The sequence below is a fragment of the Colobus angolensis genome, unplaced genomic scaffold, assembly GCF_000951035.1.
Source record: "Colobus angolensis palliatus isolate OR3802 unplaced genomic scaffold, Cang.pa_1.0 Scaffold62, whole genome shotgun sequence".
NCBI classification, from domain to species: Eukaryota; Metazoa; Chordata; class Mammalia; order Primates; family Cercopithecidae; genus Colobus; species Colobus angolensis.
In genome coordinates, this window is record NW_012119821.1 from 6,502,268 (window position 1) to 6,529,660 (window position 27,393).

The 27,393-nt window shown below is 36.1% G+C and overlaps 1 protein-coding gene across 2 annotated transcripts in view; it reads left to right on the forward strand.

Moving 5' to 3' along the window:
• DMXL1 (Dmx-like 1) overlaps window positions 1-27,393 on the forward strand; it is a 172,455-nt gene that overhangs the window by 65,736 nt on the left and 79,326 nt on the right. For both annotated transcript variants that reach the window (XM_011963676.1, XM_011963677.1), the window contains exons 14-23: window positions 3,847-3,936; window positions 4,548-4,650; window positions 6,864-6,983; window positions 7,268-7,489; window positions 8,744-10,426; window positions 11,938-12,045; window positions 21,551-21,720; window positions 22,237-22,334; window positions 23,635-23,800; window positions 24,595-24,856. In XM_011963676.1, the coding sequence (XP_011819066.1) occupies window positions 3,847-3,936; window positions 4,548-4,650; window positions 6,864-6,983; window positions 7,268-7,489; window positions 8,744-10,426; window positions 11,938-12,045; window positions 21,551-21,720; window positions 22,237-22,334; window positions 23,635-23,800; window positions 24,595-24,856 (3,022 nt within the window). The remainder of the gene's footprint in view (window positions 1-3,846; window positions 3,937-4,547; window positions 4,651-6,863; window positions 6,984-7,267; window positions 7,490-8,743; window positions 10,427-11,937; window positions 12,046-21,550; window positions 21,721-22,236; window positions 22,335-23,634; window positions 23,801-24,594; window positions 24,857-27,393) is intronic.

Genomic DNA, 27,393 nt, shown 5'->3' on the forward strand with positions numbered 1-27,393 from the left:
CACAAAATACCATTCAAAAGATCTACAATTCCAGGAATTGGTTTCTTGAAAAAAATTAATAAGACAGATACATTTCTAACTAAGAGAGAGAAAATCCAAATAAACCCAGTTAGAAATTACCAAATTAGAGTTACCACTCACTCTACAGAAATAAAAACAATAATCAGAAACTACTACAAACACCTGCATGGACACAGACTACAAAACCTACAAGGGATGGATAAATTCCTGGACACATACACCCTCCTAAGACTGAACCAGGAAGAAATTGATTCCCCAAACAGACCAATACGAGCTCCAAAATTGAATCAGTAATTAATAGTCTACCAACTGAAAAACCCAGGATCTGAGGGATTCATAGCTGAATTTCACCAGATGCACAAGGAAGAGCTGGTACCATTCCTACTGAAACTATTCCAAAAAATTGAGGAGAGACTCCTCCCCAACTAATTTTTTGAGGCCAGCATTATCCTGATACCAAAACCTGGCAGACACACACAAAAAGAAAGCCCAGTATCCTCTGTGAATATCATTGCAAAAGTCCTTGACAAAATACTGGCAAACCAAATGCAGCAGCACATCAGAAAGCTAATTCACAATGATCAAGTAGGCTTAATTCCCAGGATGCAAGTTTTGTTCAGCATACGAAAATTAAATATGATTTATCACATGAGGAGAACTGAAGACAAAAAACACACAATTATTTAGATAGACGCAGAAAAGGCTTTTGATAAAATTTGGCATTCCTTCATGTTAAAAACTCTCCATAAACTAGGTGTTGAAGGAACATAGAATAATAACAGCCATCTTTGACAAACTCACAGCCAACATCATACTGAATGGGCAAAAGCTGGAAGCATCCCCCTGAAAACTGACACAAGGCAAGGATTCCCTCTCTTACCACTCCTGTTCAACATTTTGTTGGAAGTGCTGGCCAGAGCAATCAGGAAAGAGGAATAAAGGGCATCTAAATAGGAAGACAGGAAGTAAAACTATCACTGTTTGTACATGACATGTTTCTATATCTAGATAACCCTATGTCTTGGCCCAAAGGCTCCTAGATCTAATAAACAGCTTCAGTAAAGTTTCAGGATACAAAAATCAATATACAAGAAATCACTGGCATTCCTATACGCCAGCAGCAGCTAAGCTGAGAACCAATTCAGGAAGACAGTCCCATTCCCAACTGCCACAAAAAGAATAAAATACCTAGGAATACAGCTATCCATGGGGGGTGAAAGATCTCTACAATGAGAATTACAAAACACTGCTCAAATAAATCAGGTAAGACACAAACACATGGGAAAAAGATCCTGTGTTGATGGATAGGAAGAATCAGTGTCATTAAAATGGACATACTGCCCAAAGCAATTTACAGATTCAATGCTATTCCTATCAAACCACCAACAACAATCTTCACAGAACTAGAGAAACCTATTTTAAAAGTCATATGGAACCAAAATAAGAGCCTTTGTGGCCAAGGCAATGCTAAAAAAAAAAAACAAAGCTTTGAGGTATCATGTTACCTGACTTCAAACTATACTACAGGGATACAGTAACCAAAACAGCAGAGTAGTGGTACAAAAACAGGCACATTGACAATGGAACACAGTAAAGAATCCAGATATAAGACCACACACCTACAACTCTCTGATCTTTGACAAACTTGACAAAAGCAATGGAGAAAGGATTCCCTATTTAATAAATGGTGCTGGCAGAATTGGCTAGCCATATTCAAAAAATTGAAACTGGATCCCTTCCTTGTATCATATACGGAAGTCAACTCAAGATGGATTAAAGACTTAAATGTCAAACCTAAAACTCTAAAAACGCTGGAAGACAATTCTAGGCAATACCGTTCTGGACATAGGAATGGGCAGTGATTTCATGACAAAGACATCAAAAGCAATCACAACAGAGTAAGTAGACAACCTACAGAATAGGAGAAAGTATTTGCAAACTATGCCTCTGAGAAAGATCTGAATATCCAACATCTATAAGGAACTGAAACACATTTACAAGAGAAAAACAGCTGCATCAAAAAGTGGATAAAGGACATGAGCACTTTTCAAAAGAAGATATACATGTGGCAACAGACATGATAAACTGAATATTACTGATCATTAGAGAAATGCAAATAAAAACCGCAGTGTGACACTATCTCACACCAGTCAGAATGGCTATTATGAAAAAAAAAACAAAAACAAAAACAAAAAAAACAGATGCTGGTGAGGTTGCAGTGAAAAGGGAACACACACTGTTGATGGGAGTATAAATTAATTCAGCCATTGTGGAAGCAGTACTGTGATTCCTCAAAGAGCTAAAAACAGAACTGCGTTTCGACCCAGCAATCCCATTACTGGCTATGTACCCAGAGGAATATAAATCATTCTGTGATAAGGGCATATGCCTGTAAATATTCATTGCAGCATTATTCACAATAGCAAAGACAGAATCAACCCGAATGCCCAAGAGTGACAAAGAGTGACAGATTGGATTAAGAAAATGTGGTGCGGCCGGGTGCGGTGGCTCACGCCTGTAATCCCAGCACTCTGGGAGGCCGAGGAGGGTGGATCACGAGGTCAGGAGATCAAGACCATCCTGGCTAACATGGTGAAACCCCGTCTCTACTAAAAAAGTACAAAAAATTAGCAGGGCGTGGTGGCAGGTGCCTGTAGTCACAGCTACTTGGGAGGCTGAGGCAGGAGAATGGCATGATCCCGGGAGGCGGAGCTTGCAGTGAGCCGAGATCGCTCCACTGCACTCCAGCCTGGGCGTCAGAGTGAGACTCTGTCTCAAAAAAAAAAAAAAGAAAATGTGGTACATGTACACCATGGAATACTGTGCAGCCATAAAAAAGGATGAAATGATGTATTTTGCAGGAACATGGGTGGAGCTGGCATTCATAAAGCAACTTCTTTATGGAGGCCATTCTTTAAGGAGGTCATTATCCTTAGCAAACTAACACAGGAATGGAAAACCAGATACTGCATGTTCTCACTTATAAGTGGGAGCTAAATGATGAGAACTTATGAACCCAAAGAATGGAACAACAGACACTGGGGACTTCTTCAGGGTGGAAGGTGGGAGGAGGGAGAGGACCAGAAAAAATAACTGTTGGGTAGTAGGCTTAGTACCTGGATGATGAAATAATCTGTACAACAAAGCCCTGTGACATCAGTTTACCTATATAACACACTTGCGCACGTACTCCCATACCTATAGTGAAAGTTAAAAAAAATTAGATTGAATGCTGGAAAGCTCTGTTAAAAGTAGGGTGGAAATACAAGGGTGAATGTGGCGTATAATGGAAGGCAAAAGAAAAAAGTATTCCAAAGAGGGAGAAGGAATGATTACCAAGATCAGATGCTGCTAATAAAGCAAGTACTGTAAATATTTGAAAACAGACCACTGAATTTAGCAGTGTGACCTTAACTAAAGCAGTCAGGACATGAATGGCTCAAGAAATCAGCATACTTGAATAGTATGGAATCTTGTTTCTTTAGCTCTAGCCTTCCTACCTCAAAATTAATGTTTAAAAAGCACTAATTATTAGAACATTTCTAGGAGATTGAAATCAGTTTTTCACATTTATTGATATAATTTTTTTCCCTTAACGGTTATCAAGCATTGCTTTTGTTTTTCTCTGTACCAGCTGAGCTGTAATGCTTTTTCATTTGTGTGTTACTTCCTATAAAGACTAAAGACCTCGAATTTTTATAGTTGAAAGGGACTATATTTAAGCCCACTTGAATTTTATTGTTATTTTTCTGTTATGCCTGAAATTTTGTTACTCTTATTTGCATATGAATTGTTTAGTAAATTATCAATTTTTTAAAAAAACAGAAATATGTTGGTGAAGTCTTTAACATCGTCAGTCAACAATCAACAGCCAGGCCAGGATGCATTATTGCATTAGATACCATCACCAAACTTGTAAGTATTAATTTTGGGGGGGAGGTATATTTAAAAAAGTTTGTGAAAGCATTTTGCATAAAATCTATATATTAATGTAATTGGATAATTTGCTATATATTTACAGGTAAAGTAGATTCAGTAATTAACTCATCACATAATAGATAACATACTATTGTATATTTTACTTTCTAGACTTCAGACTAGAAAACAAATTATAATGCTCATTACTATATTCACAACCAAATAAATTTTCAAACTTTGACTCAAACATATTATAAAAATATTATCATATTACCATTAGATTTAATAAAGTGGTCTTAGGTTCCTCATCCTTGGTTATGAAAATCACTGGAAAGAAAACTAGTTTCCAATTTGTGGCTAAATAAAAGACTGGTGGATATTATTTCTTACTTATAAAGACTCGTTGTAATGAAAGCGAATCATCTTGACCTAAATTTTTATATTCATCTGTTTAATCTAATGGAGGTACCATACACTTACGTTCTGCTGAACGTTTGACTTCTTATTCTGCCTTTAAATATCTCATTATGAAGTATTATTTTTCTGGCTATTTAGCATTGGGTAAATAACACATAGATCAACTTACATTGATATTTATTTATATTCAGCATGGGAGAAAAACCCAACTGCTTCATGTTTTTCAAGAAGACTTCATTTTGAATAACATTGAGAAGAAAAGCCTTGGCAAAGACAACATTTCATCTAATGCAGGTAAGGAAGAAGTGTTTATGGAATGAGAAATACTATGTACAATGTGTTAGGCAGTTAATAAAGATGAATTAGTAAAATGCTTTACATTGTCTGTTTGAAGTAAAAGTTGTTTGGAGTAGGTTTATTAAATATTTATCATAAATGTGAGTATCTTAACCAGGTAGGAAATATGAACAAAATTAAAGGGACATCTTGGTTTTATGTTTTTTAAACTGCATAATAGAAATGCTTTATTATTAACATGTGAGAGCTTTTTGCATGGATGGGGTCCTACCCATACATTTGGATATTATGGACCTCCTGCCTTTTGAAAATTTGTAATTTAAAGAAGTAGCTTAAAATTTCAAGCTAGAAAGTCCTTAATTTAAAAACTAATTGTCTTAATTAATATTTTTATAGTAAAACAGGTTTTAAAATGTTGTTAAACTCCTCTCATCAACATTAATTATTACTTTACATGAAAGCACACTGAGTAAAATAAAGCTAAAATCTCTTGGTCATCACTTGAGATTACAGAGCCAAACCAGACTCAAAAATGGCATTCTTGAGGATCAAAATCTTATAAATCAATTATACACTATGTGCCCATTACACAAAGAAGTTATCAAGATTCAGATGTTAAATATCTTCTGTATTTGTTCAGACTTTTTTCTTCTCTTGTATATCATGTCTTTCTGCCACCTTTTCCATTTTTCTTCTTTTATGAGAAGTACTCCTTAGAGTTCTGCACTTTTATGTTGACATCTAATTTCTTACCATTGCTTTTCGTCTTCTATCAGTTTTCCCTGAATTAATGAGCTATGCAAATACACTTTATGTGTTTTTTTAACTCTGAACATGGTGGAAATATGCTAAAAATGGGGATTAAAGATATCAGACATAGGAGATAGGTTTATTTATTGTATAAACAAAAATATCCTTTCTTTTCATATTAAAATATTAATGAACATGTTAATATTGTTAACAATTTAAGTCTCTTTAAAACTTTTAAAAGAAGTTACTCTATTTGTATAAGGTTGAGATTTTCTATGATCTTCATGTGTTCTAACATTTTCTTTTTTCAGATTCTTCAATTTTTAATGTATTTTTTTTTCTCTTTAAGGCTATGATTTTTCTTAAAATATTCAGGAAATTTTTACTTTTACCCAGAAACTATTATGTTCATTATTAGAGTTTCCTAGAAAATACCTAAGGAATTATGATTTCATTTCTTTTGCTCTATTATGAAGAAGAAAAATGTTTTACAAATATTTTCATTATTGGAGCATTTTTTGTTGTTAGTGAAATTATCAAAACTAGGATTGATTTCTTTTTTCTTTTGTTATAATCTTTATCCTTTCTTTTCTCTTAATTTCTGTATTTTGGATGCCTAACTTAGAATACATTACCAAAGTTACCTTTTCATTTAGTCTGTCAATACAAGATGATTTAAAACTTTATGGTTTCCGGTTTTTATTTTTTTCCTATGCAGATTTATAAAAGGGCAAAGTCTGTACCCTTCTATACCTGCTTTCTCATGTTTTACATGTTCTATGATTTATTTTGTTTTTATACTGTAATTTTCATTTACCTAATTGTGCACATAGTGAATAATAGCTTACAATGAAGAAAAGTTGGATTAAAATCTCTTGTTAAAAAGGTTTTTTCAGGCAATAAATAAATCATTGATTTTTTCTGATGTATTTTAAAAAGATATATTTATTTTGAGCAACTTGTGTGCTGTTTAAACTGTGCAATTTGGGCAAAGACAAATTTTCTTGAATGATATGTTTTATAATGAATACTTATAATTTGACCATTGGATAAATATCATGAAGTCATCATCCATTATGGACCTTACTCATTTGAAAAATGTTTGGCACCACCATTTCATCATGATATGTTGAGTTTAAGTATATATTGCATAGTTCCTATCTGTTTAGAAATTTTCTACTTCATATGGTTTAATCTTTGTGAACAATTTGATGATGGTGACTGTAAACCTGTCAATTCAAACATGAAATAGCATACATATTATTGTAAAAATTTTAAGTTAATACAAATTCGTATGGTGAAGGACTTGAATATATTTTATAATACCACTTGTATTTGAAACCTTAGGTAGAAGTTTTTAATTTTCTTTTTCTTAAAGTCCAATTATTTTAACTTGGCATATTTAGCAAGTTTTCTCTTTTATACATATTAACAGTGAAAAATATCGTTAATACCAACAGGCAGCTCACCTAATGGATTTTCTGAGAAGTTCTACCTAATTGTCATAGAATGCACTCAAGACAACCGTTCACTATTACACATGTGGAATTTACATCTAAAATCAATTCCTGTCTCATTAGGTAAGTCTTTTGTGTGTGTGTGTAACTTTAATAGGCGTAAGTTAACAAATTACACAAAATTAGATAATTTGGTACATATTTCTTAAAGCCATTCTCATTAAATGGTGATAACTGTAGATTATTCAATTCAAAAAGCTTTTCTTATTTTCCTTATGTGAAGAATCATATTTATATGTTTACTATTTTATCTTTTACAAGGCAGTTTCGGATTGTGAAATGTAGCAATCGTAATATTTATAGGGTTCCCCTGCCTCAGTTTTTGGTTCTTTTCTTATGTTTTATAGATGAAAAAGTAGATACAAAATTATCTGAAGCCATTTGGCAGCCAGAAGAACATTATTCTTCTTCTCCAGAGAAGATCCTATCTCCTTTCTCACAAAAGTATCAGGCTTGCAGAGCAAATCTCCAGAGTACCAGCAAGTTGACTCTGTTTTCAGAAATGGTTTATAGCCAAGAATTGCATTTGCCAGAAGGAGTTGAGATAATAAGTATTAAGCCATCAGCAGGTTTGTAAAATTTTATGAAAAGAGACTAATTTTGTAACACATGAGTATTTACCAGGTATTTAAAAATAGGTGCTACAACTACCTCTTAAATCCACACAGAACCAGAAATGGAAATAATAGTATTCAAGTACCCTAAATTGAAGACTTACAGTTCTCATTATGTTTTCAGATTACTCTCTCATTATGTTTTCAGATTACTCTGACATTTATCACCCAGTTCTAGTCTTAAATATTGATTTCTAAAACAAATTTTGTTTGTCTTTTTGGGAAGACAAAGGGACAGTTTCTAGAGCGGAGATGGTAACTAAGTTGTCCCTTATTTGCAAACTTTGATGGTATTGGCAATAGCTTCCTGGAGCCGTGATTCTGATTGTATGGTTTCTGCTATATATTTATTATCCTTTTTCTAGAGCAGTGGTTTTGAAAGTGTCCCCAGGCCAACAGCATCAGCATCCTGGAAACTTGTTAGAAATGGGCCATCCCATTTCTTGGGCCACCCAGGGTTACTGAATCTCAAACTCTGGGATGGGGCCCAGTGACCTGGTCTTACAAGCCTTTCAAGTGATTCTTATGCATGCAAAAGGTCAAGAACTACTGTTCTGTAGTATCAAGAATACTAATCAAAAATAAAAATCAAGGCCCCTGTTTTAGAAAACTAATAGTGCATAATTACTTTAAGTCAAGCAAATGTTAAGTTCTAATTAGGAATCTTCTCAGCATTTGTTATGGCAAATATACCTCAATCATGAAGGGCCCTGTAAAGTGACCATTCAGTACTTAAGTAAACATAGGCCATTCACATTTATATTGAAAAATGTGAAAGAGAAGGAGCCAGTGAGTGTTGACAAATTAAAAAAAAAAAATGCATTGATAGCTTTAAAATTAGATTTATAATGTATAAAACTAGCAAAGAGCTGTGAAACAAATTCTGGATTGACTAGAATTCAAGTTTTTAAATTCTGCCTATGCCTAAGTTGTTTGATTTAGGCCCAAGATGTTTAACCTTCAAGAATTAAAGTAAATTATCTCAGAGTTCCCTTTACATTCTAGGTTTTGGTGATCCTTTCTTTTTATATACCTTTCTGATGTCATTAAAAGCCTCTTTCTTACTATTCTTGCTACCCCTTCTTAAATAAATATAGGCTGTCATGCTCTTAACAGTAGTTAATACAAAAAGACTAAAATCTTAAGTACATAAAAACAGAAGTATTTAACCAAATTTGACATTTTGTTAATGGATTATTTTTATTTTAGGACATCTGAGTTCATCTTCTATATATCCTGCATGCAGTGCTCCTTATTTATTGGCAACTTCATGTTCAGATCAGAAAGTAAGATTCTGGAGATGCAGAGTAACAGATGGACAATCTACCACATCAAAGAATGGAAAAATTGATCTTGCATACATTTGGGAAGAATGGCCATTACTTATTGAAGATGGACTTCAGAGCAATAGTAGTATAACTGTACCTGGTAGGCCTATAGAAGTTAGCTGTGCACATACAAATCGTTTAGCAGTAGCTTATAAGCAGCCTGCATCTAATAGTAGATCTTCCCAGGACTTTGTAATGCATGTAAGTATTTTCGAATGTGAGTCAACAGGAGGTTCATGTTGGGTCCTTGAACAGACAATTCATTTAGATGAGTTAAGCACAGTATTGGATTCTGGCATTAGTGTTGACAGCAATTTAGTGGCCTATAATAAACAAGAGATATATTTATCTAGTAAAGAGAATATCACATCAAACACAAAGCATTTAGTTCACTTAGATTGGATGTCTAGAGAAGATGGTTCTCATATCCTGACTGTAGGAATTGGATCAAAACTTTTTATGTATGGACCCCTGGCTGGCAAGGTACAAGACCAGACTGCTAAGGAAAGCCTGGCGTTTCCTCTCTGGGAGAGTACTAAAGTTGTGCCCCTTTCTAAATTTGTACTATTACGAAGTGTGGACCTGGTTTCTTCTGTAGATGGCTCCCCACCTTTTCCTGTTTCTTTATCTTGGGTCCGGGATGGCATCCTTGTGGTAGGAATGGACTGTGAAATGCATGTGTATTCCCAATGGCAGCCATCTTCTAAACAAGAACCTGTTATAACAGATTCGTACAGTGGGAGCACTCCATCTATAACAAGTTTAATGAAACAGAGTAACTCCAGTTCTGGGTTACATCCTCCAAAGAAAACTCTGACTCGATCCATGACCAGTCTCGCACAGAAAATCTGTGGAAAGAAAACTGCATTCGATCCTTCAGTGGATATGGAAGATTCAGGTCTTTTTGAAGCAGCTCATGTACTTTCCCCGACTCTACCTCAGTATCATCCCTTGCAGCTTTTGGAACTCATGGATCTTGGTAAAGTTCGGAGAGCCAAGGCCATATTGTCCCATCTTGTTAAGTGCATTGCTGGGGAGGTTGTGGCCCTGAATGAAGCTGAATCTAATCACGAACGCCGCCTTAGGTCTCTCACAATCAGTGCTAGTGGAAGCACTACCAGAGACCCCCAGGCATTCAACAAGGCTGAAAATACAGATTACACAGAAATAGATTCTGTTCCTCCACTTCCTTTATATGCCTTACTTGCAGCAGATGATGATAGCTGTTACTCATCTTTGGAGAAATCTGGTAATGAGAGTACCTTAAGTAAATCAAACCAGTTATCAAAAGAAAGTTATGATGAGCTTTTTCAGATTCAACCTGTAATGACTGATACTCATATGTTAGAGACAGATGAAGAAAATACAAAGCCTAGAGTTATTGACCTTTCACAATACAGTCCAACTTACTTTGGACCTGAGCATGCTCAGGTTCTTTCTGGCCACTTACTTCATTCTAGTTTACCAGGACTCAGCCGGATGGAGCAGATGTCTTTGATGGCCTTAGCAGATACAATTGCGACAACAAGCACTGATATTGGAGAAAGCCGAGACAGAAGCCAAGGTAAAACTAAACTACATACTGATAACATTTTTACTTATTTTCACAGAAAATAATTTTAAATAATTTTTATTAAAATGATGCCATTAGCTAGGCACAGGGGGCTCATGCCTGTAAATTCAGCTCTTTCGGAGGCTGAGGCAGGAGGATCACTAGAACCCAGGAGTTTAAGACCAGCCTGGGCAACATAATGAGACCCCCATCTCTATGAAAACAAAAAAAAAATTAGCCAGATATGGTACCTCATGCCTATAGTCCTAGCTACTCAGTAGGCTGAGGTGGGATGATGCTTGAGCCCAGGAGGTTGAGGCGGAAGTGGATTGATTGTGCCACTGCACTACAGCCTGAGCAATAGAGCAAGACCCTGTCTCTTAAAAAAAAAAAAACCATTAAGGTTTTTTTTGGAAACATCCTTGCTACCTTCACAACAGTTTTAACTTTTTCCCCCCTAGACTATCATAAACAGTAAACTCTTAATATGCACTATTTATCCCATAAATCTTAGTACTATGAGCAAGTGCACAAAGACTCCTTATGCTGGTCATTTTTACTAATTGTCTGCTTAGTATTATAAGAGATCCAACTGAATCTTTCTTAGTTTAGCAAAATTTAACAGATTCTTATTAAGCAATTATTTTAGGTACCTGAAAGTAAAAGGTGATTTCTGGTTTTTTCCCCTCATTTTGTAGTAATCCACTGTTAACAATTGTAATTCGGTTTTTAAAACATTTTTTTTTTAAATTAGCATTGGTGTATGCTTCTACCTAGAAAAGCATAATGTAATTAGATCTTTTCCTCACCCAGAGAGCATTTAAAAAAAAATACTGCTGAGTTATGAACAGTTTCCCATCAAATCTCAGATTCTGAAATGAACAAATTGAGCCTTGTGGACCATATATATGTCAGTATCCCTTTGAACGAAGCTTGAAAGGAAAATTTAGGGTACATTTAATATAATAAAATTTAAATTTAAGAAAAATTAAGTTGGTTATGAATCTTGATACTTTTAGAGATATTACTAGTAGATACCATTTTTGATGTGAATATGTTATAGGTGTTTTATGTTTTTAGTTTTTGCTTCAAGGAAAAACTATCAGGCCCCCCACCATAGAACTATTTTTTCCATTGTTAACAGCAGATTATTGGGGTGGATGTATGATTTGAATAAACCGTATTGATTAAAGATACTACTGTACATGTGCCACAGAAAAGGTTAAACTGTTAAAAAATCAGCCACAATTTAAATAAGATTTCAATCAGAAAAGGTCAGATTCTAAAGAGTATCAGACTCTCTTTATTCTCTTTTTTATTATTTTTCCAATTGTTTATACTGTTTTTTCTGTAATGTAAAATTGTGTAGAAAAAGATAAATGTTAGAAAATATTTTAGACTGATAACTTTTTTTTTTTTTTTTTGGTCAGGTTAAGAATGTTATATGCCTATATTTGGTGTTCTTTTGCTTACTTTTTTTTTTTTTTTTAAAAATACATTGCTTCCCCTTTCTCCCACTGCAGGTGGAGAAACTCTTGATGAATGTGGATTAAAATTTCTTTTGGCTGTTCGACTCCATACCTTTCTTACAACTTCCCTTCCAGCCTATCGAGCTCAACTCCTTCACCAAGGTGATTTTGATAGTAATCTACTAAAGGGAAACAAAGCGAGTAGAAAATGAGAGACTTGGGAGTTTTTAAACTTGTTTTTACCCAGAGATGATGATAATGATGACAAATTTAACACATTTTAAGTTTCCTTTATTTGTTAGAATGTTTATTTCCTCATAATCTTTGCTTAAAACATCGGAATTTTTAATGGTAGACAAAAGGAGTTAATGAAGAACAGATACTGGGAAATTGGATATTCTGTGTTAATGTTTTTAAATGCATGTTATGTTCAAGGCAAATTAGTATTATTTCATTTTCTTTAATTTATTCTTTAGATTGTCTTTTTTCTCCAATTTTGAAAGAAGTTCTAACTTCTATCAAATAGAATTACATGGTATAGAGAAATCTCACGTAAAAGGAAGAGGCCATCTGTGTGGCACTCTTCGTTGTTGTCTTATTTTAAGAAATTGCTACAGCCATCCCAGCCTTCAGTAACCTCTACCATGATCAGTCAGCAGCCAGTAACATCGAGGCAAAATTCTTCATCAGCAAAGATTATGACTTGCTTAAGGCTCAGATTATTGTTACGTTTTAGCAATAATGTATTTTTTAATTAAGGTATGTAAACTCATTTTAGACATAAGCTGTTGCACAGTTAATAGACCACAGTATGATGTAACCATAACTTGTATAAGCACTGGGAAACAAAAAGTTATGTTACTCATTTTACTGCAATATTTGCTTTATTGTGGTGGTCCGAAATCGAACCTACGGTATCTCCAAGGTATGCCTATATATGAGACATTTTCTTTATTAATTTATTGATGGATACTTAGGTTGATTTGATAACTAAGCTGTTGTGAATAAAGCTACACTTAACATTGGAGTGCAGATAGCTCTTCAACATACTGATTTCACATCCTTTGACTGTATACACATAAGTGGGATTAGTGGCATGTGGTAATTTTGTTTTTATATTTTTTCTTTCTTTTTTTAGTTAAAAATTTTTGCTTTTCTTCTCTTTTAATAAAACATTGTCCCAGAATATTTTTAGATACTTGAGGAGCCTTCATACCATTTTCCATAATGGCTGTACTAATTTATGTTCCCACTAGCAGTGTACCAGGCTCCCCTTTTTGCCACTTCTTTACCAAAACTGTTTTTTTTTTTTCTCTCTTTCTGATAATAGACCTTCTAGCTGGTGTGAATTGTTATCTCATTATAGCTTTAATTTGCATTTTCCTGATGATTATAGATGTCAAGCACCTTTTTCATTTATCTGTTGGACATTCATATGTCTTCTTTTGAGAAATATCTGTTTAGGTCATTTGTCCCCTCTGGGTTGTTTTTTTTTCCCCCCCAAGAGATGAGGGTCTTACTCTGTTACCCAGGCTGGAGTCAAATTCCTGGCCTCAAGCCATCCTCCTGCCTCAGCCTCTCAAATAGCTGGGACTACAGGTGTGCACCGCTTGTGCCTGGTATGTCCATTTTTAAATTGAGTTGTTTTCTTGCTATTGGGTTATTCGAGTTCTTGATATATTTTGGATATTAACTCCATATCAGATATACAGATTGCAAATATTATTTCCCAATCCATGGCTTTTCTCTTCACTCTGCTGATTGTATTTTTTGCTATGCAGACATTTTCAGTTTGATGTAATCCCATTTGTTCATTTTTGCTTTTGTTGCCTGACCCTTTGGTGCTGTGTACAAAGAAAATCATTGCCCAGACTGATGACGTGTAGTTTTCCCCCTGTGTTTTCTTCTCGTGGTTTTATAATGCAGGTCTTATGTTTAAGTCTTTAATCCATTTTGACCTATTTTTGTATATGGTGTAAGCTAATGGTCCAATTTCATTCTTCTGCTTGTGGTTATCTAGTTTTCCCAGCGCCATTTTTTGAAGAAACTGTCCTTTTCTATTGTGTGTTCCTGGCACCTTTGTCAAAAATCAGTTGAGTATAAATGCATGAGTTGATTTCCACGCCTTCTGTTCTATTCCGTTGGTCTGTGTTTCTGTTTTTACACCAGTACCTTGCTATTTTGATTACCCTAGCTTTGTAATATAGTTTGAAATCAGGCAGTGTGATGTCTCTAGGTTTGTTCTTTCATCTCAAGTTTACTTTGGTTATTTGGGGTTTCTTGGTATTCCTAATGAATTTTAGGGTTTTTTTTTTTCTATTTCTGTGAAAAATGACATCAGTATTTTGATAGAGATTGCATTGAATCTGTAGATAATTTTGGGTAGTTTGAACATCTTAACGATTTAAAAATTAAATTAATTTTTCCAATCTGTGAACACTGGATATCTTACCATTTTTTTGTGTCTTCAAATTTCTTTCATCAGTGTTTTACAGTTTTTATTGTAGAGCTCTTTTACTTCCTTGGTTACATTTTTGTTTTTAATGAGATGGGGTCTTGCTGTGTTGCCCAGGCTGTTCTTCAACTCCTCAGCTCAAACTATCCTCCCACTCTGGCCTCCCAAATGCTGGGATTACAGACGTGAGCCACCAGCCTGGCAGATATATTTCCACTTTTTTTTTTTTTTTTGTAGCAGTGATTAATGAGATTGTTTTATTTATTTTTTAAATCAGATCAGATAATTTGTTGTTACTGTATGGAAATGCCACTTCATTTTGCATTTTAATTTTGTATCCTTCATGTTTAATGTAGTTGTTTATTAGTTCTATTTCTTTGGTGGAGTCTTTTGTGTTTTCTGTATGTAAGATTGTGTTGTTAGCAAACAGTGACATTTTCACTTCTTCATTTCCTATTTGGATGCCTTTTTCTTTCTTTCTTTTGTCCAGTTGCTCTGGCAGGGACTTCTAGTACTGTCATAGTTGAGTAGAAGTTGTGAGAGAGTGCATCTTTATCCTCTTTCTGATCTTAGAGGAAAAGCTTTTAAATTGTCACTGTTGAGTATGATGTTTAGCTCTGGGCTTGTCATTTGTGGCCTTTATTGTGTTGAGGTACATTCCTTCTGCACCTAATTTTTTGAGAGTTTTTGTCATGAAAGGATGTTGAATTTTACTTGATGCTTTTTTTGCATCTGTTGAGAGGATCGTATGGTTTTGTCCTTAATTTTGTTAATGTGAACAAAATGACATCAGTTAATTTGCACATGTTGAGCCAATCTTGAACCCTTGGCATAATTCCTACTTGATCATAGTGGGTGATCCTTTTATTGTGCTGTTAATTTGGTTTGCTAGTATTTTGTGGAGGGTTTTACATTTGTGTTTATCAGGGATAATGACCTATGATTTTTATTTTATTTATTTATTTTTTTTGTATTTATTTTGCCTGGCATTGGCATCCGGGAAATCCTGGTGTCATAAAAAGAAGAACTTTTCTTTCCTCTTCTGTTCTTTGGAAGAGTTTAAGAAGGATTAATGTTAGTTTTTCTTTAAATGTTCAGTAGAATGCACCTATGATGTGATCAGATTCTGGACTTTTCTTTGATGGGTTGATGGGAGACTTGTGTGTTTTTTTGTTTTTTTTTTTTTTTTTGAGACGCTCCTGTCACCCAACTCTGGAGTGCAGTGGTGCAATCTCGGCTCACTGCAACTTCTGCCTCCGGGTTTCAAGTGATTCTCCTACTTCAGCCTCTTGAAGTAGCTGGGGTAATTTAGTAGAGACAGAGTTTCACCATGTTGGCAAGGCTGGTCTGGAACTCCTGACCTCAAGTGATCTGCCTGCCTTGACCTCCCAAAGTGCTGGGGTTACAGGTATGAGACACCGTGCCTGATCTGATGGGAGACTTTATATTACTGATTTATGTGCTTACCCATCATCAATCTGTTCAGATATTTTATTTCTTCATATTTCAGTTCTGGCAGGTTATCTCTGTCTAGGAATTTATCCACTTCTTCTGGGTTATCCAATTTGTTGGCAGATATCTGCATATTCATCTCTTATGATTATTTGTAGTATCAGTTGTAGTGTCTCTTCTTTAAGTTCTAATTTTATTTTTAGTCTTTGGTTTATTTATTTATTGAGATAGAGACTTTCTCTGTCTCCCAGGCTGGAGTGCCATGGCGCCTCGCAGCTCAGTGCAACCTGTGCCTCCTGGGTTTAAGCGATCCTCCTGCCTCAGCCTCTCAAGTAGCTGGGATTATTGGCTTGCTCCACCACACCCATCTAATTTTTGTATTTTTAGTAGAGACAGGGTTTTGCCATGTTGGCCAAGCTGGTCTCGAACTCTTGACCTCAAGTGATCCTCCTGCCTCCATCTCCTAAAAGTACTGGGATTACAGGCATGAGCCACTGCGCCTGGCCCTTCTTTTTCTTAATCTTGCTAAGGATTTGTCAAGTATATTTATCTTTCCAGAAAACTGACCCTTAGTTTTGTTAGTTTTTTTTCCCTATCATTTTTCTAGTTTATACTTTATTTATTTCTCCTCTGATCTTCATTTCCTTTCTTCTGCTAACTTTGGGCTGAGTTTCTTCTATTTTTAGTTCCTTGATGTATAATAGTAGGTTGTTTATTTGAGAGAGAGAGAGAGAGAGAGAGATATGGGGGGAGGAACTGAATGCTGTAATTTTCTCTTATAAATGGTTTTGCTGCATCCCATAAATTTTAGCATATTCTGTTTTTGTCTCAAGATAATTTTTAATTTCTCTTTTGATTTCTTCTTTGACGCATTGTTTTTTCAGGAGCATATTGTTTAATTTCCACAAATTGGTGACTTTTCCAAGATTTCTCCTGTTATTTATTTCTCGTTTCATACTATTGTGATCCGCAAAGGTACTTGATATGATTTACATCCACTTGAATTTTTTAAAACTTGCTTTGTAATCTAACATATTATCTATTCTGGGGAATATTCTTTGTGTGCACAAAAAGAATGCATATTCTCTTGCTGTTTGGTAGAGTGTTCTGTACATGTCTTTTAGGTACATTTGGTCTGAGAGACTAAACATTGGTCGGATCCAGTGTTCTTGATTTTCTATCTGGATGGTCTGTCCTTTGTTGAAAGTAGGGTATTGAATCCCCCTATTATTACTGTATTGTAATCTGTCTCTCCCTTTAGTTTCTTTAATATTTGCTTTCGAAGTCTAAGTGCTTCTGATGTTGAGTGTATATATATTTATAATTATTAATATCCTCTGGATGAATTGACCCTTTTATCATTATGTAACATACTTCTTTGTCTCCTTTTACAGTTTTTGACTTGAAGTCTATTTTGTCTAAGTATAGCTACCCCCATTCTCTTTCGGTTTCTATTTGAGTAGGATTTATTTAAATAAGAATAAATTTATTTTAATTTTCCTCTATATCTTCAAGTAGTTCACTGAACTTTTTAAGTGAATTATTCCAATATTCATCGGTCATTTCATAGATCTGTTTCCTTTGGGTTCATTATTGGAAATTTATTAGTTTCTTTTAGAGATATAATGATTCCCTGCTTCTTCACCATTCTCGTGTATTTGCTTTGGGGTCTGCACATTTGAGGAGACAGCAACCTCTTCTGGGCTTTATAGGTGATTTCTGGCCAAGATAGAGCTTCGCTGTTAAATCTAGCCTCTGATTATGCATGGTTTAGCCTGAAATGACCCCAGGGCTTACAGTTGGGTTCTCTAGGTGGCTAGGCCCCTGCCTTTAGGTTCTAAGGTTGAATGATGCTGCTCTCTAGGTTCTGCTGTTTGGCAAGACCACTGGCTGGTCTCTGCAGTCACTCAGAGCTGCTGGCTGGGCACTGCGATAGCCTCTAATTGGGCTGGGTCACAGGATGTGTTCTCTGGCCAGGCAGTATTATCATTTGGGTTCTGAAGTTGGGCAGGGTTGCAGGCTGGCCCCGAAGTTAGGAAGAATTGTTACTCCAGATGGACAGATTCAGAGGCTGTTTTATAGAAATGCGTGTTTGCAGCTTGCCCTCCTGCCTGAACAGAGCCTTGGTGTGAGGTCTGGGACTGGGCCAAGCCCCTGTTTGGCCTCACAGGTTGGGCAGGTCTGTCCTCTAAGGAAGTACACAGTGATAGGTGTCTCCCTGCCTGTGTAGGACCTTGGAGTGGTGTTTGAGGCTGAGCCAAGCCACTGTTTGAACTCTCTGGTTGGGCAGGTCTAGCCCCTGAGCTTTGCTGAAATATGCTGAGGTAGGTGTCTGCCAGTCTGGGCGGGGCTTTGAGGTGGGCTCTGAGTCTGGATGTGGAGGTCGGCCATCTAAGGACTGAAGCCAGGTTGAATTTTTTACCATGCTTCTGGAAGCAACCACTTGACTTTGCAGGTAGGATGTGCCAATGGCTGTTACCTCTAACTGGATGCTACTGCTGGCAGGAACACAGAGCTGCCACCAATATCTGTAGGCTTGTTGCTATAAGGTCTAACTCCTTTATTTGTTTCTACCCAACCCCAGATGATCTAGCTATGATATTGCCCACATTGTTTCCCTTGAGGTGAGACCTGCATGAGCTTCCTGGGAAACATTTTAGAACTCTGGGGAAGCTCAGTGCCTGACCATGGCTTGCTTTTCCCACTGTACAAACTGGATCTAGGGAATTTTCTCTTCGAACCACAAATCAGCTTGGACGGGAACGGATGATGTGCTCAAAGTGAGACTGTTTCTCTTACCCTTCTACTGTAGTTTTAATTTGGTTCTGTGGTCCACAGAGGTGTCTCAGCTCATTCCCAAGTTTGGGGTTAAAATGGCATTTTCTCATCTGTGGCTAGTTGCTACTTAAACTGTCTTTGTGCAGGGGTGTCTGTCTTTTGAGGCTTCTATAACAAATACCTTAGACTGGGTAATTTATAAATAGGAACAATTATTTTTCGTATTTCTGGAGACTGGGAAGTCCAAGATCAAGGCATCAGCAGATTTGGTGTCTGGTAAGGGCTTGGTCTCTGCTCCATAGTTGGCACCTTGTTGCTACATCCTTAAATGATGGAATTGGTGAAAAGGACCACCTAGTTCTCTTTTTCTTTTTTTTTGTTGAGACGGAGTCTCGCTCTGTTGCCCAGGCTGGAGGGCAGTGGCCGGATCTCAGCTCACTGCAAGCTCCGCCTCCCGGGTTCACGCCATTCGCCCGCCTCAGCCTCCTGAGTAGCTGGGACCACAGGCGCCGCCACCTCGCCCGGCTAGTTTTTTGTATTTTTAGTAGAGACGGGGTTTCACCGTGTTAGCCAGGATGGTCTCGATCTCCTGACCTCGTGATCCGCCCGTCTCGGCCTCCCAAAGTGCTGGGATTACAGGCGTGAGCCACCGCGCCCGGCCTACCTAGTTCTCTTGATCCCTTTTATAAGGACATTAATCCCATTCATGAGGGCAGTGACTAGTTATCTCCTTAAGGCTCTGCCTGTTAATGCTGTTATATTGCAGGTTAAGTTTCAACGTGAAATCTGAAGGGATATAAATATGCAAATCATGGCAAGAAATGAAACCTGGGACTTCTATTCCTGCCATCTTACTGATGTCTAAATCAGTTTATTTAATTATGTATGAAAATGTATTAAAGTTGCTAGAGAGATAACAGGAATCCAAAAATGATTTAGAATAATAGTCCATTCACAATGTAGGATTTTTTTGTTTTGTTTTAACCTTTTATTTATTTTCAGTGTTCCATATAGAAAGCATTTCACATTGCTTGGCATGGGAGATAATTCCTTGCTTGACGTAGGTTAAAAATTTGAGGCCGTGTATCTCAAAGCCACATCCTATAGTTAATCATTTACTTTACCTAGTAATGCTAAACAAACTGTATTATGAAAAGTCAAAATGGAAGCTGAGCAATAAACATATATATTTCATCAGGTTGAGAGAATTACTGACATAAATGATGATGTATAAATATACAAATATCTTACTAATGTGGTGATATGGAGTAATAATTACTGTGTGACAGATTCTATTATAAATTTTATAACTATATTATTTAATTATCAAAACTATGTTATAAGGTAGTTCCATGATTGTTTACATTTTATATACAGAGAAATTGAGGCATTAAGAGACAATGTATTTTATCTAAGATTATATGAATATATTAGGCTGGTACAAAAGCAATTGCCGTTTTTGCCTTTTTGCATGGCAGAAACCACCTGCAGTTATTTTTGTACCAACTTAATAGTAACAACAGAGCTGGAATTTTATTTTATTTTCATTTTTGAGACACAGCGTTACTCTGTCACCGAGGCTGGAGTGCAGTGGCACAATCTTGGCTCACTGCCACCTCTGCTTCCCCAGTTCAAGCGATTTTTCTGCCTCAACTTCCTCAGTACCTGGGATTACAGGCACATACCACCTGTCCGGCTAATTGTATGGTTTTGTTTTGTTTTGTTTTGTTTTTGAGACAGAGTCTCACTCTGTTGTCCAGTCTGGAGTGCAGTGGCGTAATCTCAGCTCCCTGCAAGCTCTGCCTCCCAGGTTCACGCCATTCTCCTGCCTCAGCCTCCCAAGTAGCTGGGACTACAGGCACCCACCACCACGCCTGGCTAATTTTTTGTATTTTTAGTAGAGACAGGGTTCACTGTGTTAGCCAGGATGGTCTCGATCTCCTGTTCTTGTGATCTGCCCACTTCGGCCTCTGAAAGTGCTGAGATTACAGGCATGAGCCACCGCGCCCGGCCTAATTGTATGTTTTTTAAGTAGAGACGGGGTTTTCACCATGTTGACCAGGCTGGTCTCAAACTTCTGACCTCAAGTGATACACCCACCTAGGCCTCCCAAAGTGCTGGGATTATAGGCGTAAGCCACCACTCCCAGCTGGAGCTGGAATGAATTTATTTATTTATTTATTTATTTATTTATTTTTTATTTTTTTGAGGCGGAGTCTCGCTCTGTCACCCAGGCTGGAGTGCAGTGGCCGGATCTCAGCTCACTGCAAGCTCCGCCTCCCGGGCCCACACCATTCTCCTGCCTCAGCCTCACCAGTAGCTGGGACCACAGGCGCCCGCCACCGCGCCCGGCTAATTTTTTTGTATTTTTAGTAGAGACGGGGTTTCACCGTGTTAGCCAGGATGGTCTCGATGTTCGGACCTTGTGATCCACCCGCCTCGGCCTCCCAAAGTGCTGGGATTACAGGTGTGAGCCACCGCGCCCGGCTTTGGAGCTGGAATTTAATGTATGCATTCGGATTCTGGAGTCTTTGCAGTGCTATTCCTAATTCATCAACCTGAACTGCTTACTTGATTCTTTTTTATTAATTCCTTGGAATTACATCCACAAAACAAATGTTGACCAAAGGAAGGTGAAAAGCAGCTTTGAAGACAGAAATATATCAACATAAAATAATGCTTTAAGTGTTTCTCATTTTTAAAAAAGGATCATAAATACATCAGCACAGTGAAATTTGCCATAAGCATTTTTTCTTTTCCTTTCAAAAAAAATATGCTATTTCTACAAAACACATATATGCTCATTGGAGTGATATAGTTGTTTGAAGAAGCAAAAATTTTAAAAAGCCCGTATTTCTAATCTTAAACTGTGAATCTCATAGAAGTTTACACATTTATATTGAAAATATGGAACATACATTTCTGATAATCATATAAGCATATTTATATTTTTTATAAACATCATTTTTGACATTTCTTCAGGCCTGTCTACAAGTCATTTTGCTTGGGCATTTCACTCAGTAGCAGAAGAAGAACTGCTGAACATGTTGCCAGCTATGCAGAAAGATGATCCCACTTGGTCTGAACTAAGAGCTATGGGTGTGGGGTGGTGGGTCCGGAATACCCGCATCTTACGCAAATGCATAGAAAAAGTAAGTGTTTTATTTTGGTGTATAAGTGAATTAATATTTTTTGGACATTTCTTTAAGCGGCATTTTGTATCTTCTCTGCCATTACTCCCTTTTGTTTTTGAAGCGGCAAAAGACTTTTGAATAGTCTTTATTTATATTTCATTTATAACGTATTTCAAAATACCTAAAGTTTTAAAATGTATATTCTAATTCCCAAGTTTGTAATTGACACACTTGTTAGTAGTATATGTCTGATTTTTAGAAAATAATATGTTTATGTTTAGAAAAATGTAAAAATAGTACAGAATAACTTGTAATGAAAGGCAATAGTCCTATTATTTCTTCTCTGTAACCATTGAAGCCACCACTATAAGTCACTTTTGTTACTATTTTATATATACATGCACACATTATTCATGTACATATTTTTAAAATTTTATTAAACATTCAGTGGATATGTGCCAGCCTTGCATATGAAGGAAATTACTTGTTCAAAACTGTTTCTGTGAATTTTTGATCAATATTTTTTGATTATAGGTAGCTAAAGCAGCCTTTTATAGAAAGAATGATCCTTTAGATGCTGCCATTTTTTACCTTGCAATGAAAAAGAAAGCTGTGATTTGGGGATTATATAGGTAAGTAAAAAAAAAAAAAAAAAAGCTTCAATGTGAAAAACCTGTTCATAAGAAGTAAATGAATGAAGTAAGATTTGTTGTTCTTGATGTTGATTCATGTAGATTCTTAGTTGTTTTGTATTTAAGAGAGAGATTTCATAAGGAAAAAGTCCCAAGTGTTTTTCAGAGCGGAAGAAACCTGATGAGGTCAGTTTAATTAATTTTCAGATTTATCAATCCAGAAACAATATTTTGCTTAAGAACTTCTCATGCTCCTATAAAGCAAAGGTAATGTATTAGTCCATTTTCATGCTGCTAATAAAGAAATACCCAAGACTGGGCAATTTACAAAAGAAAGAGGTTTATTGGACATACAGTTCCACGTGGCTGGGAAGGCCTCACAATCATGGCAGAAGGTGAAAGGCATGTCTCACGTGGCAGCAGACAAGACAAAAGAGAGCTTATGCAGGGAAACTCCTCTTTGTAAAACCATCAAGTCTCTTGAGGCTTATTCACTATCTCAAGAATAGCATGGGAAGGACCTGCCCTCATGATTCAGTTACCTCCCACTGGGTCCCTCCCACAGCATGTGGGAATTCAAGATGAGATTTGGGTGGGGACACAGCCAAAACATATCAGGTAACTAAACCAGAAACTTATACTTGGGACACAGAAGGAGATGAATTAATTGGTGGAGTCTGGAACAGGCATCTACCTCTGTGCTATGGGCCAGCCTACCCCACAAAACTACCTCCTTCCTGTGGGCCCCACCTTCTTTCTGAGCTGAATTCACTTAGAATTTTTCTCTCTCATTTCTCAGCAAGACTGGTGAACATGATTACGATAAATAGTTCATCATTTGTTTGAATTTATTTTCAGATGACCCACATGAACAGCAACCTTTGGGGAAGAGACTTGATGATTTATGGTTGTTTTGATTCAAGGCACATTCTTTAGATTTTTATCTCTTAGGTCATTCTCAGATGGGCAGGGGTGAAAAGTTACTGATGAGTTTCAATGGTGGCACACAAGTTAATATAAGTTAAACATTTTGCATGGATGTAAAAGTAATTTTCACAGTCCTGCTAATGTAGTTTTCTTTGTATTTTGAAAGAAAAACTTTTCGTAATCTCTGAGACTTATGTAACAAATGTTTACTTAATAAAATTTTTACTGGGAAAAGGAGCAGATATATAGTAAGGTATGAACTGGCAGATGTTTCTGTTGAGCCTTAGCCAAATCCTAACTTTAGAAAATTGATTCTGATGTAAAAAAAATTGTATTCCAAAATTTTCATACCGGTTTTTTTTTTCGTTTATAGAGCTGAAAAAAACACCAGGATGACACAGTTTTTTGGACACAATTTTGAGGATGAAAGGTGGCGTAAAGCAGCTTTAAAGAATGCTTTTTCTTTGCTAGGCAAACAAAGATTTGAACATTCTGCAGCATTTTTTCTTTTAGCTGGTTGCCTCAGAGATGCAATTGAGGTAATTAATGAAATTTAAATAACAAAGAATAGCAATGTCATCTTTTAAAGCTCTATAGTGCTTAAATTTTAATTTTTTTAAATTCAACTTTATTGGAAATAACACAAGGCCAAATATCTAAAATAACTGTTAATATTTAATAGAGACATTTAAAAATTTGTTAACTTGAATGGTATTTATACAGAATTAAGATTAACCAAATGGTGTTTGTTAGTTGGTTGAGATAGGTAATTGATTTGACTCTTAAGAATATTCAAAAAATTAAAAGGTTTGTCCTACCAATTTAAACTTATTTGAACCCTATATCTGGCTCTGTATTATTTGATGAATGTTAGAAAATCCTTAACTGATTATTTCTTAGTAAACCTTAAAAAAATTATGAATATTTAAGATATAACATTTGTCTCAAATTGTCCTTTTGCTCAGAGTTTCATACAGGTAATTCAAAACATCTTTTTAATATGGAAACTCAAGTCTCCCGGGGTGGATGGAAAATAGTAGAGGTTCAAGACAAAAATAAAATAATATAGCTTAAATTGACATCATTTAAATTATCCATTATTTCCTCATTTAGTTTAATTTTTGCACATATATACTACTAGAAGGTAGATTTGCACATATTAAATATTGTCAAGTAGATTTGGTAAAAGCAAGCAGCATATGTTTTGTTTCTTATCCTTCTTTGCTAATTTTGGATATTTATAAAGCCTTATATTTTTCTAGTTATTAGTGAGTTAACTGAATTTATACTAAAATGAAACCTCCTGCTTATTTAAAAACAATTTTTTTTTAAGGTATGTCTTGAGAAACTGAATGATATTCAGTTGGCTCTTGTAATAGCAAGACTGTATGAGTCTGAATTTGATACATCTGCAACATATAAATCTATTTTACATAAAAAAGTTTTGGGAATCGATTCTCCTGTCAACGAACTGTGTTCATTGAACATAAATATGCATCATGATCCTTTTCTTCGGAGCATGGCATATTGGATTTTGGAAGATTATAGTGGTGCTCTGGAAACATTAATAAAGCAACCTATCAGAGAGAATGATGGTAAGCTGCACTTCTAAGATGTTAATGATTAAGAGTATTATTGGTAATTGCTACATGTGCAGATCACTCTATTAGGTGGTAAGGGTAATACAAACAAATTGAATTCATGGTCTTTATAACAGTTTTTGGTTGGTTGGTTGGTTTTTTTCTCCAGAAAGATAAATCCTTTGAAAACAAATAACTTTGGATTTTCTGTTTTTACCAAATAGATTTATTGAACATAAATATTGTCAACACTTGAATGTAAACATATTGAAGAAATACTGCTATAAAACCAGTTTTTAAATCTTAGGTTGAATTTAGTGTGTTTGTCAATCAGTTTTAGAATTCTGATAGTGAAAAATGTGTTCAGTGTAAAAAAAGGTTGACTTAAGTGATATGATTAGAAAATCTTTAGCTAGATAAACTTTTTGACTGTCTTGTTATGAACTGGTAGAGCTTATGTACTCTTTTGAGTCTACTAGTACCTTTTCTTTTAGAAATCCTCTTTGTTAAAGCTTTCTTAGAGGCCAGTATAAAATGGAATTCTTTATATAGATGCATATAAAAAGGAGATTTACTGTTCAGATATTTTTTCATAGATTGAATTGTGTTTGGTAGCTGATAAAATATGTATTATATTATTTGGAATACTAATTGGAAAAGGGTCTAGTTTATAGATTGTTATGTGATATCATTTAATCAGGAAGTGGCCTTTCTCTTACTTTCTAAACCTTTGAGAAAGCTGGGTGACTTATTTATTTAAGTCTCCTAGCCATTTAAGCTAAAGATTTTCAAACTAGCCTCTATGTAATGAAGGAAAATGTAAATGCCTTTTGCAGCCACTTTCTAAGTGTTTTTATTAAAAAAAAAAAAAAAATTTTAGATGCCGTATCTTGCTTTGTTGCCCTGGCTCATCTCAAACACCTGGCATCCAGCTGTCCTCCCACCTTGGCCTCCCAAAGTCTGGAATTACAGGCATGAGCCACTGTGCCTGCCTTCCTTTCCCTTTCCCTTGCTCTTTCCTTTTCTCTTTTTTTTTTTTTCTCTTTTCTTTACTCTTTTCTTTTGTCTTTCTTTCTTGAGATGGAGTCTCACTCTCACCCAGGCTGAAGTGCAGTGGTGCTATCTCAGCTCACTGTAGCTTCCACCTCCCTAGCTCAAGCAATCTTCCCACCTCAGCCTCCTGAATAGCGGGGACCACAGGTGTGTGCCACCGTGCCCTGCTAATTTTTTTGTATTTTTGCTAGAGATGGGGTTTCTCCATGTTGCCCAGGCTGGTCTTGAACTCCTGAGCTCAAAGTGCTGGAATTATAGGCATGAGCCACCATGCCCAGCCCTGACCCACCTTCTCTTTTTTTTAGACGCTCTGTCACCCAGGCTGGAGTGCAGTGATGCTATCTCGGCTCACTGCAAGCTCCACCTCCCGGGTTCACACCATTCTCCTGCCTCAGCCTCCCAAGTAGCTGGGACTACTGGCGCCCGCAACCACACCCGGCTAATTTTTTGTATTCTTAATAGAGATGGGGTTTCACCTTGTTAGCCAGGATGGTCTCGATCTCCTGACCTCGTGATCCACCCGCCTCAGCCTCCCAAAGTGCTGGAATTACAGGCATGAGCCACTGTGCCCAGCCTGAGCCATTGCGCCTGACCTTTTCTCATACTTAGACGTATTCATGTAAAAATTGTATTTTGATTTGGGACTAGTACATTTGTACATTTTTATATACTTTTATTATCAATTAAACTTGTATTATTCTAGAAGAAAATTGCAAAAAATAATAATAGTGGCTTGAACCAGAATGATTGGAATGGAGGCAGAGAGATGTGGTTGGGTTTGGGATATGATTTTAAGATTGATTAGATAGGACTGGATTTGATATGGAGTGTGACGGAATTAGGAGTCAAAGGTAACTCTTGGCTTTTTAGATTGAACAATAGGTAAATGATATGGGGAAGTGTTGTTTTAGATCATGAAGCTTTCTCTGATGAGGTTAACTTTGAGCAGAGAACTGGTTGAAATGAGTTAATCAAGGTAGATATAGGTAAAGAGTGGTTTTAGTCAAGGGCACACTAAGTAAAAAGGCCCTGAAGCAATACATGTAAGTAGAAATGAAATGTAGGCTTTTGGATACAGGAGTTTAGATTTTCAGTGTGAAGTTGGGACTGGAGATAGAGATGACGTCCAAGTTATCAGCGTGTAGATGTTATTGAAAGTCATGGAACTATATGAATTCAACTCAGGGAATATAGATAGAAAATAAGTCAGCAATTAAACCCCAGGGGACTCTCAGCGTTGAAAGGTAGGGAAGATGAGGAGGACTAGCAAAGCAGACTGGGGAGAAGTATCCAGGGAAGTAGGAGAAAAAGAACTAAGAGTCTATAACTGGATGTTTTAAATTATCCTAGAATGTTACCTGAAGAGATTTGTTTCAATGGGAAAGAAGTGTAATCTTTGTTTTCTTACTTTGTTAGAACATGTCCATTATAAATGTGATGCTGTCTCTTCAGTGCCATGGATTATTGTGGCCTATTAGTAAAATTTTGTCAAAAGACCC